This window comes from Neomonachus schauinslandi, chromosome 9, assembly GCF_002201575.2.
Source record: "Neomonachus schauinslandi chromosome 9, ASM220157v2, whole genome shotgun sequence".
Taxonomy (NCBI): Eukaryota; Metazoa; Chordata; class Mammalia; order Carnivora; family Phocidae; genus Neomonachus; species Neomonachus schauinslandi.
In genome coordinates, this window is record NC_058411.1 from 60,731,119 (window position 1) to 60,742,599 (window position 11,481).

An 11,481-nucleotide genomic window follows, 5' to 3' on the forward strand; every position below is an offset into this window, starting at 1 on the left:
TATTCACAATAGCTAAAATGTCTGATCAACCCAAGTGTCCACTGACACTTGGATAAATAAAATATGGTATATACATACAATGGCATATTATTCAGCCTTAAAAAGGAAGGAAATTCTGCAACATGCTACAACATGGATAAACCTTGCGAACATTATGCTAAGTGAAATAACCCAGTCAAAAAGGCAAATACGTCCATTTATATAAGATACTTGCAGCAGTCAAAATCATAAAGACAGGAAGTATTGTGGTGGTTGCCAGCAGCTGGGAGGAAGGAGAGAATGGAGAGTTACTGTTTAATAGGTATAGTTTCAGTTTTACAAGATGAAAAGAGTTATGGGGATGGATGATGGTGATGGTTACACAACAATGTGAATGTATTTAATATCACTGAACTAACTGTACACTTAAAACCAAAATCTCGAGGGGGTGGAGTGCAAGTATCATTAATTTTTAGGCATCTCCTATACTATCCTAACCAGCAGCCAAGGTTGAAATCCACATCATCAGAGTGCACCGTTTCATTTACTTTGTTTTGAACAAGAGTTCTTTTGATGAAAACATATAAACCTGAAATAATTTTTGTAAAGATTTTATTTATTTATTTGAGAGAGACAGAGAGAAAGCAAGCGTGGGGGGGGGTGGAGCAGAGGGAGAAGAGGGGGAGAAGCAGACTCCCCGCTGAGCTGGGAACCCGACATGGGGCTCAATCCCAGGACCCTGAGATCATGACCTGGGCCAAAGGCAGACGCTTAACCACCTGAGCCACCCAGGTGGCCCTAAGCCTGAAATAATTTTGATAATTCTCATTTTAGGTGCTTAGGGAGGTCAGCTGACATCATACTTTTTTTAAAGTAGACAAAGATGTGATATTTACTCCTTGGTTTGTACCTCACATTCCTAAATTATAAGCAAGATTTAGAAAGCAGTATTGAAGTCAGCTCCAGCTACTTGCTCCCAGCACAAAATAATTTAAAGTGCTGAACATGATATAGTTTTAATATATAATGCAACGAATGGTGTCATAGACTGAATTGTGACCACCTCAGAATTCATATGTTGAAGTCCTAGCCCCAAGCACTGCAGAATGAGACTGCATTTGGAGATAAAGCCCTTAAAGAAGTGATTAAGGTAAAACGAGGTCATAAGGATGGGCCTTAACCCAATTTGACTGGTGTGCTGGACAGAGATATCTGGGACGCTCAAGCACAGAGGAAGTCCATATGAGGATAAAACAAGAAGGGGGTGATCTGCAAGTCAAAAGAGAAGCCTCAAGAGAAACCAAAACCTGCCAACACCTTGATCTTGGACATCTAGCTTCCACAACTGTGCAAAAATAAATTTCTGTTGTTTAAACCATCCAGTTTGTGATATTCTATTACAGCAGCCCCCACAGATTAATACAAACAGCGAGCAAAAACGAAACAAGAGATGAAAAATCTTTGGGAAATGATACTCTGGAGCTAAACTTTACCGTGGGGTGCATTCCAGCGCCTGGAATGGCTCTTCCTGTCAAATCTTAGCCTCAAAGATTTCACCTGCTCTCTAACTTCAGCCTTCTAGTATTCTTTCCTTTACTCCCACTAAACCTTTTCTTCTTTTTTTTTTTTAATTTTTTATTGTTATGTTAATCACCATTAAACCTTTTCTTCTACCCTACACTGAGACTGCTGGTCCCTTGAACTCTCCTAGACAGTGCTCTCTGGCCTTCCCTCCTTCCCCATATAGTCTGAGCGCCATAGCAATATGTTAACTACTCTGTCAAACGAACGACCTTCCCTTATGCTCCCCATCATACTGTCACACCTCACCAACAAAACCCAAAATCTGAGCCAATGCTACATTTTGTCTTCACTACTACCATTCCAGGTGAGCCAAGCTCTGTCAGAAAAATATTAAATCATGTAAAGTCAAGTCTACAAATTACTGATTCAAATCTCAGCACCCATCCCCTGCCACAATCCTGCCTGGAGTTAGCATCTCCCCAATTCTTTCTTAACAACCATTCCAAACTTTCTTCACTGTCTCTAGTGTTGAACAGACTCCCATCTGGTGTCGACTAGACTTTCTACTTGACTCCAACCTCTCACCTGTACCCATTTAACACAGATGTCATTTCCTTCAAACTTCTCTCCCTCCACTGATATATCTATATCTGCACCCATATTCACTTTCTTTTCTACAGTCTCAGATGAGGCCTCTCCTTTCTAACTGCCCACATTTGTGCTCTTTTTGGCAGCCCCTCCTACTTCTGAACCTTGCTCATTCGTCATCCATTCTCTCCCCTACCTGTCCTGCTTATTTGACATGTTTATCTTTACTGACACCCTTTCTTCATCACCTAAACATGCACAAGTCTCTCCCACATCCCTACATCCTCCCTTGATTTCTACCATCCTCCAGCCACAACTATCCCATTGCTTCTTATTTTCATCTAAACTTCTCAGAAGTATAGTTTACACTCAATGTGTGTTCACTGAGTTGCTCTAACTTGGCTGGCTTTGGCCCCCAGTGTAAGGCTGAAACTGCTCTTCCTGAAGTTATCAATAACTTCCTAGTTACTTAGTTCTTAGGTAATGCATTCTCTCAAAGCATGCTATAGGACTGAGGACAAAGAGGCCCTCTTCTAGTACCCGCTGCTCCTCCAAAGTCACTATGTCTCCACTCCTCACCTCATACCAGGGGTCAGCAAATTTTTCTGTAAACGGCCAGACAGTAAACAGTTTAGGTTTTATGAGCCACATGGTCTCTTGTATATGTACCCAATTGTGCAAGGAAAAAGCAGCCACAGACAATACATAAATGAATGAGTGTGGCTGTGTTCCAATAAAACTTTATTTATAAAAACACATAGTGGGCTAGATTTGCTCTGCAGGCCATAGTTTGCTGACTCCTCCTCTTTGCTAGCACCTTGTGTCACCCCAGGCACTTCTACATTTCTCAAGAATTTGCCACCTGACTCAGTTCTTCATCACCAGCCTAAGTAACAAGGCACATTACCTGGGACCTGGGAAGCAATCTGTAAACATGGCTACAATTATTATTTTTTAAAAATTATCATACAGACACTTTCAATAAATCTGTGGACGACCAACTAGCACTTTTGGCTCTGTTTCTTCATCTACTGAACTCTCACACTCTGGACTTTGTCATCACTGCAGAGCACTCTACCTCTGAAATCTAACCTCTAATACACACTGATCAAAATCTCCTGCTTGTCATTCTCACTCCTCTCATGCTCGCTCTTCAACCTCCACAAGCCTCCAATCCACTTTTATCTCTATTGTCTTCTAATCCACGAGCTCCCACCCATCTTTACTTCCTATCAAGCTTGATCTCATGGTCCCTTCATTGTGCTATCCTCTCACCTACACCCTCAACTCCTGTTTTCCAACTGTACCAGACTAGCAAAGTTCTGTACCATCCCATCTATCTGCCCTCTTTATTCCTATACCTGGATGGCCCAGGACTGCTGAAAATGTCTCACAGGTCAATGCCATTACAAACTTATGCTCTGGCCCCAGCTGGGGCTTCAGCATCACCCAGCAATACTTTCCCCAAACCTCTCACAAATAATCCAAACTTCCAAAGCTTAAAACTCTCCTCAAGGTCCCTTAGGCTTAGGCTAGCATACTCTCTATCACCTTCAAATGACCGATTTACCTCAGGCTCTTCAGAGAAATTAAGAGATGTGAATATATGTTTTCAACTCTTTGCTGCACTAACACACTTAACTTGTCCACTATCCTAATTCCTTCCCTCTAGTCCCAGAAAGAGTTGCTTCTACTCCAATCCACCAGCAGTGTTCTGGATCCATCCTTGCCCCTTCTACCTCACCGATACTACAAAAACCAAACCCTGCACAAGCCAGCCACATCGTAGGACTTTCTTTGCTGCTCTTTACCCATGGATACATTGCTTATCCTGAGCTTCCCCATATTCAAAATGGTGATATCTTTGCAAGGTTGTTTTGAGTGTAACAGATCTATAAGTGCCTGACATATGGCAATCATTTCACAAATGGTAGCAATTATTATTATTATTAAGTTAATAGCCTGAAGGTGAAAGGCGGTGTGACAAGACATGCAATACAGGATTGGAGACCTTCAGTGGGGAAAAAGGGAAGCATACCTGGAAAGAGAAAAAGAGAAAATAATTTCCCTTGACCTAAAATGTTCCAATCTTTCTGTGAACATATCCAGTTGCTCTGTGAATTACAGTAATTAGATATATGACTACTCTTTGCTATTCTCACCATAGTCTGGAGCCTGCAACTCCTCTTAACAGTGTAACACTCTCCACAGGGAAGATTTGCTCTGGGTTCTAAGTCTTTGCCAACAGAGAAAACTAACAAATCTTACCTCCATTAAATGAGAATTAAAGTGATATACATTAAAAAGGAATTATAGCAATGTTTAACCATTGAGAGGTGTCAAACAAAAGTATTCAATTTATGATTCCATCATTGGGACAGAAGCACTTCAAGGTGAGAACCAGGGACATCCTGTGCCAGAAATAAGAGAAGTGCAAAAACTGGGGATAATGGGTGCCTGGGTAGCTCAGTCCGTTAAGCATCTGTCTCCGGCTCAGGTCGTGATTGCAGGGTCCTGGGATCGAGTTCTGTATCAGGTTCCCTTCTCAGTGGGGAGCCTGCTTCTCCCTCTGCTTCTCCCTTTGCCGCTCTCTCTCTCTCTCATGAATAAATAAATAAAATTTATATATAAAAAAAAAACTGGGGGCAAAAACTGATAGGGTAGTGGAGGAAATATCAAAAAGACACAGGAGCTGGCTTGAAGGGGCTCCCAAAGGATAAATCCAGGATAATTTGAGCATCAAAAAGAATGATGGTGGTAAAGGACGGATTCTAACACAATTAATAAAAAAAGAAAAAAAAAAGTCCTCATGTCTAGAAAAGGTAATTAAAAAAATAAAAAGCAGGAGCTCCAAAAAAAAAAAGAGAGTGGAGTAATACGTGAGGCCAATGCAGATGTCCTGTCATTCTTGCAGATATCCTGTTAACTCTTCACCCAGTGTTTTTCGCATCATGGAGATGATTTCTACTTTGGGAGATTGTAAAGTGGTGATTTTCTAGTTATTTCATTCCTTCGACATTTATTAACTGGTATTCTATAAAAGATTTCCTTTTATTAAATAAAAAGTTGAAAGGTGGGAAGACTATTCAGTTAGTCCACAACAGAAATGGTTAAGTCTTTGGTAACAAACAGCATGAGTTGCACACAACCTTGCATCTATCTTAACATCGACTTCAGAAAATACACATAAGTGTCCAATAGATGTTTGATGAGAGAAAGGAAATTTATCTGTTCAAATCGTATTTCAGCTGGCAGAAATTCCTAAAGCATTAAGAGCTGCTACAACCAGCTGGCTGTCAGGTATATATGGAACTATGGATTGTCACTGGAACTTTTCAAACAATGAAAGGCAATAGAGTGTGACAGCAAAGGTTTTGGGGTCAGTCAGACCTAGATTTTATTAGTGTGGTGTCCTTGGGCAGATTTAATCTCCCAAAGTCTCAATCACTCTATCTGTAAAAGAGAAATAAAACAGTACCATATAGGGTGGTTATAAGGATTAAATAAGATATAAGATAATGAATGTAAAGTACTTAGCATCGCTTAGTAAGTCTTACCTCTAATTTTATCAATAAAATCAGCTAAAAATTATTTCATAAAATGAAGCTCATGTTTTTATGGACCATATTTTGACTTTATTTTGAAGATTAAAGGTCTTCATATGATCTAAGGGCATTCTATGAAAATTTTAAATCAAAGTAAGAAGGCAGAACAATGTTCACTTCTTGTTTCTATTTGGTACCTTGAAGAAAAAGCATTTACTAAGATAATAAGTGACCTTTCCCCAAGGTAAAAGCATTTTAGTTCTTCAACTTAATCTTAATAAACTAGTATAAAGTACTAAAGATTAGCAAAATGAAGCTATTAAAAATGACTAACAGGGGGCGCCTGGGTGGCTCAGTTGGTTAAGCGACTGCCTTCAGCTCCGGTCATGATCTCAGGGTCCTGGGATCGAGCCCCGCATCGGGCTCCCTGCTCGGTGGGAAGCCTGCTTCTCTCTTTCCTACTCCCCCTGCTTGTGTTCCCTCTCTCGCTGTGCCTCTACCTCTCTCTGTCAAATAAATAAATAAAATCTTAAAAAAAAAAAAATGACTAACAGAATCAAATTCAATACTAAGAAAATCTGGAAATAATTTTGTCAAGCTACCTTAAACTCTTTTCATTAGAGAAGTTGTAGGTTTTATTCCTACTGATCAAAAATTTTTTAAGAATACATTAGAGATAGGATATTACAAAAGATAGGAATTACAAAACATGAAACCATGTTTTCATGGGAGTTACTGAACACAGTTTTTTGGAAGTACTTAGACAAAAAAATGAGCACCTATCTTTTTGGCTTAAGTGGACCTATGCCTAGATAAAACAGGACTGACTCCAATAGATGGATGATAGTCTACCCCAATTATTCTGCTAAATTCTAAAGCAGTCTCTCCTAAATGTTGGCAACTGTAGCCAACAGGCCAAATCCAGCACACAGTGTATTTTCATAAATATAGTTTTAATGGATCACAGCCATTCTCATTCACTTATGTACTGTATTTCGAGTTGAAAAGTTGCAGCAGAGACCATATGGCCCACAAAGCCTAAAATATTCGCTATTCAGTCTTTTACAGAAAAAAATTGCCAATTCCTATTCTAGACAAGCAATCCACAAAAGGAATAAAATCTGTTCAGGACTCACCTGAGGTGTTGTCTTTTTGTACTGATCACCTCCATCTATCACATCCCTCATGATTTTGCCCTTAAGAAATTCATACTCTTCTGGACTCAGGTGAATAGACTCCATGGTTTTTCCACAGCCCAAACACTGGCCGCTGTAATTACAATAGTTTGTGTTAAATGGTATCCTGGAAAAAAACTTTTTCTAAAATGAATAATCCTACGACAAGAGGAAATTGAAGAGTAATGAAAAAAAAGAACATTATAATCTTTGTGATCATCACATGCATCCAATTTTTTATAAACCTGCTAATAACACACATTAGGTGTGCCAGAAAACCCAAAAAAGTAGACTGCTGGGCACCCAGTTTTTAAATTCATTCTCAAAACACAACTGGGTCCCAAATCTGTAGAGGAAAATATCTCTGAGGCTTCACACAAGGCTCACACCACTTTATGGGAAAAACATTTTGAGCACTGAAAATTCTCCATATGCAAAACATGGCTTTTTTTCTTGGGTACTCTCTTAATTATCCTATCTCTAATGTATTCTTAAAAAAATTTCGATCAGTAGCAACAAAACCTACTAAACCCACATCAAGCAAGTTAAAAATTAAATACTGGCCTTTACCTTTCCTTGACTGTTGTGAACTGTCCTTTCCATTGTTCTCCAGGAACACTACAAAAAAAAGATTGCAAAACCAGATCATTAGGAGGTCAGATTCCTACAGAACCGAAAGATAAGCATTTTATTTAGAAACTCAGCAGGCAAGAGCTCTGAAAAGTTCAGAATACTTCCCTAGAATGGTTTAATTAGAAGAGTGGGTGATATACTGTGACAGGGCTAAGGAGATAATGGTACCCTACTGTGGACCTCCTTCTTCCCTTCACTTCTCCTTTGGTCATCCAATCTTCATCTTCACATCTAAATCTGCCTACAGGGGGCCCAGTAGCTGACATTAATAGTGTAACCTATAAATCAAACTCAACTCTAACCTTCTCCACAGAGCTACCAGAGATTGTTTCTCCCCAAAGTAATTTCTTCCCTTAAACTATCTTCTTATGCACTACTATAAACTGTCAAGTATTATATTCCGAATTAGGTTGTGAATGCCATCATAATAGATCTTATATCACCAAACACCCACAGGGCCTAGCCAAATGGAGGCATTCAAAACTACTTGATTTTTTTGCTCAATCAACTTATCCTTTCCTTTCTCTTACACAGACTATCAGCTTCTATCGATTCAATTGCCTTCTCTCCTTCCCTAGTTCTTAACTCAAGATCTCATCATCTCTCTTTCAAACCTACAATTGCTTCCAAATAGATCTTATTTCCAATCTTAATCCCTCTCCAACCTTTGTGTGTGTGTGTGTGTGTGTGTGTTGGCAGTTACCTTTCTAAAACTCTACTCCAGGGGCACCTGGGTGGCTCAGTCGTTAAGCGTCTGCCTTCGGCTCACGTCATGATCCCAGGGTCCTGGGATCGAGCCTCGCATCGGGCTCCCTGCTCTGTGGGGGAAGTCTGCTTCTCCCTCTCCCACTCCCCCTGCTTGTGTTGCCTCTCTCACTGTGTGTCTCTCTCTCTCAAATAAATAAAATCTTTTAAATAAATAAATAAATAAATAAATAAAACTCTACTCCAAGGTAAGAGAGTAAAATCCAAAATCCCTGGCATTCAAGATTTTCACAACCTAGCTCCTCCAGTAATATTCAATAAATTTGCTAAATAAGATAATTAAGCATGGTTGCTATTTCAAAGATCTGTAAAGAGAATATATAATTGAAATGAGAAAAAGAGAAAAGGAATAAGTTTTTAGGAAAAGAGCCTGAAACAAATTAGTGGTGAAGAAATAAGTGAATAAAAGACTGAAGCAATAGGGGCACCTGGGTGGCTCAGTCGTTAAGCGTCTGCCTTCGGCTCGGGTCATGATCCCAGGGTCCTGGGATCAAGCCCCGCATCGGGCTGCCTGCTCGGTGGAGAGTCTGCTTCTCCCTCTCCCACTTCCCCTGCTTGTGTTCCCTCTCTTGCTGTCTCTCTCTCTGTCAAATAAATAAATAAAATCTTAAAAAAAAAAAAAAAAAAAGACCAGGGACGCCTGGGTGGCTCAGTCGGTTAAGCGTCTGCCTTCAGCTCAGGTCACGATCCCAAGGTCCTGGGATCGAGTCCCGCATCGGGCTCCCTGCTCCGCGGGGAGCCTGCTTCTCCCTCTGCCTCTGCCTCTCTCTCTCTCTCTCTCTCTCATGAATAAATAAATAAAATCTTTAAAAAAAAAAAAAAAGACTGAAGCAATAAATAGGCACAGAGCCACTAACATGAATAAAAGTAAAGAGAAAGCAGAGAGCCTTGGAGAGAGCAGCTGGATGATGGAAAGATCCAAAATGAACTGGAACAATGAGATTTTCCATTTTTAACACTTGCATATCATGTCTGATCAGGGTCCCCCATCTGCTCTAACCATCCAAGTTAATGAAATGCATAGATTAAACAGATACCAGTCACTAGGTTTCAGAAGAACTTCTTAAATACTAATACGACCCAAAGACAGCTCCAGTTTTCTTACTATGAACTCCAGGCACAAGTGCTACTTGTAAGTACATACCGTACACCTCAGGAAAAAACAGATGATCCCTCCACAAAGAAAAAAAATACATGAAAACATACAAGTGCTTGATAATTTCCCTTTAATGTGATGGAGAATAGAACTTGTTTATGCTACTACTTTTTTTAAAGAGAAAGAAAATTTTGTCTTTAATTTTATTTTTTTTAATTTTTAAAAAAAATTTTAAGGATTTTATTTGCCAGAGAGCGAGAGAGCACAAGCAGGGGGAGTGGAAGGCAGAGGGAGAAGTAGGGTCCCCGCTGAGCAAGGAGCCGATGCGGGACTCAATCCCAGGACCCTGGGATCAAGACCTGAGCTGAAGGCAGATGCTTAACAGAATGAGCCACCCAGGCGTCCCAAAATTTTGTCTTTAAAGGCAAACAAATCTGAGAGAAGGAAAGAAATATAATCTGAATAGAGTAATTCTCAACAACAACAAAGAAAGGAGGTGGCTGCTTTTAGGTAGACGTATTAAAATAAAAACATACATATAAAGAAAGATCAAAATTACCTCTCAAACCATGTTTTTATACTCTGTGCAAATGATTCCTCAGGATACAGTTGATTATTTCTTAGATACAAAAGAATGTCAAGTAGCTTGTTTGAATACTGATCATCTTTTATGTTTTTTCCAAAATCAAAGAATGCCTTTAAAGTTTTCAGCATAGGAATAAGATCATGACCTAACAATTCCTGATACAAATTCCAAGCTAGGTTTACATCTTGATGAAGAAGGGCTCCCTCTATACAGTCATTGTAGTTCTTTCTTGAAGCGATCATGACTTTTTTGACATCCTCTAACAGCAGCAAGGCCTCTTTCCATCTGTCTGAGTGGACTAATCCCTGGATGAGGAGAGTATACCCTTCAGATTCTAATCTCTTGTATCTGGCTTTCATGATCTCATAGACATCAATAACTTCCGATGTCTGCTTATGAAAGACGCAGAGATACAAATACCTGACCAGCAAATCATAGCCTACAATACCATTGTTTTTTGCAGCTACCCAGGCTAACAGAGATTTGGCCACATCTACAGAGCTATGAGAGTGGGCCATTTGAGAAATGATCCAACTTTCAAATTTAGCCTTTCCTTTGAAATCTTCCTTGAGTTTATCCCACTCTTCTGAATTCAAAGGTTTTGTTGGGAGTTGAATAGTGTTCCTCACAGGTGGCAAGGCATGATCTTCCTTATGAGGATTCATCTCTGATCTCTTCTTAGCCGCTCCAGCTGCAAAAAGATGGGAATCAGAAGAAACTTGCTTATTACTGCCTTCATCTCCTTTCCTGAGATATCTGGCCTTGGCAGTCAGCAGATTCACTGCTTTAGTATTTTGTGCAGACACTGTTTTAAGAGAAAACCACTTCTGTTGGTTCCAGATGCCATAACAGTCTTTGAGAAAGAGAGAGAGATAAGAGTGTCCTGGGCTTAGGCCAAGGTATGGGTTGTTCTTCCAAAGCTTAGGAAAGCTTCGAATACCAGTGAAACAGAAAGTCATCATGCAGTGAGATCAGCACCAGATAGAGAGATGTTAAAAAAGCCCCTACTTCTGCAGCATAATTAAGGAATTGGGAGTGTGGGCGGAGAATCGAAGCACAACTTCTTAAAAGATGATTTTCAGTTTCTCACAGACAAATCAAGGATCTGCTTTTGAGGCTACTTAATACAACGAAGCCTGCTGAGTTCTCTCCATTAACAACCATCCGGGGACATCCGACCTCGGTCGCAAGTCTCAGAACCCGGGGACCGGGCAGGAATCCACCGGTGCCTGATATATTCCAATCTGTGAACCTGAGGAAAAAGCACAAGGAGGTCCGTCCAGTTTGATTCGCGTGGATCACAACAGCCCTTGAAAAACAGTTAGGATCCCATGGGAGCCTTGCTGAAGGAGGGACGCAAAGTCGAAAACGGCTACCAGGTGTCCCCAAACCCAGACCTAGGAGCAGCATGGACAACGACGAAAGCCAAAATCTAGGGACCCTGGGCCGGCATAACAATCCTCCCAGGCCGCCAAACGCGTCAGCTGATGATATGAGGGCGGCGGAGGTGGGGAGAGAGCCGAACTGACAATTCAGGTAAGGAAGGAAGGTCCACGAAGGGCAGTGCCGGCCGTGTACCGACCGATCATA

General features: G+C 40.5%; 1 protein-coding gene across 2 annotated transcripts in view; it reads right to left on the minus strand.

The window, feature by feature from the left end:
* The window catches only part of PRORP (protein only RNase P catalytic subunit), a 130,259-nt gene extending 119,365 nt beyond the window's left edge, over positions 1–10,894 (minus strand). Inside the window, exons 1-3 of one of the 2 annotated variants that reach the window (XM_021695501.1) lie at positions 9,865–10,894; positions 7,382–7,429; positions 6,773–6,905 (exon numbers count right to left, since the gene is read on the minus strand). In XM_021695501.1, the coding sequence (XP_021551176.1) occupies positions 6,773–6,905; positions 7,382–7,429; positions 9,865–10,853 (1,170 nt within the window). In that variant the 5' untranslated portion in view covers positions 10,854–10,894. The remainder of the gene's footprint in view (positions 1–6,772; positions 6,906–7,381; positions 7,430–9,864) is intronic. The other variant, XM_044918096.1, reaches the window with a different exon arrangement.
* Between the last annotated feature and the right edge of the window lie 587 nt (positions 10,895–11,481).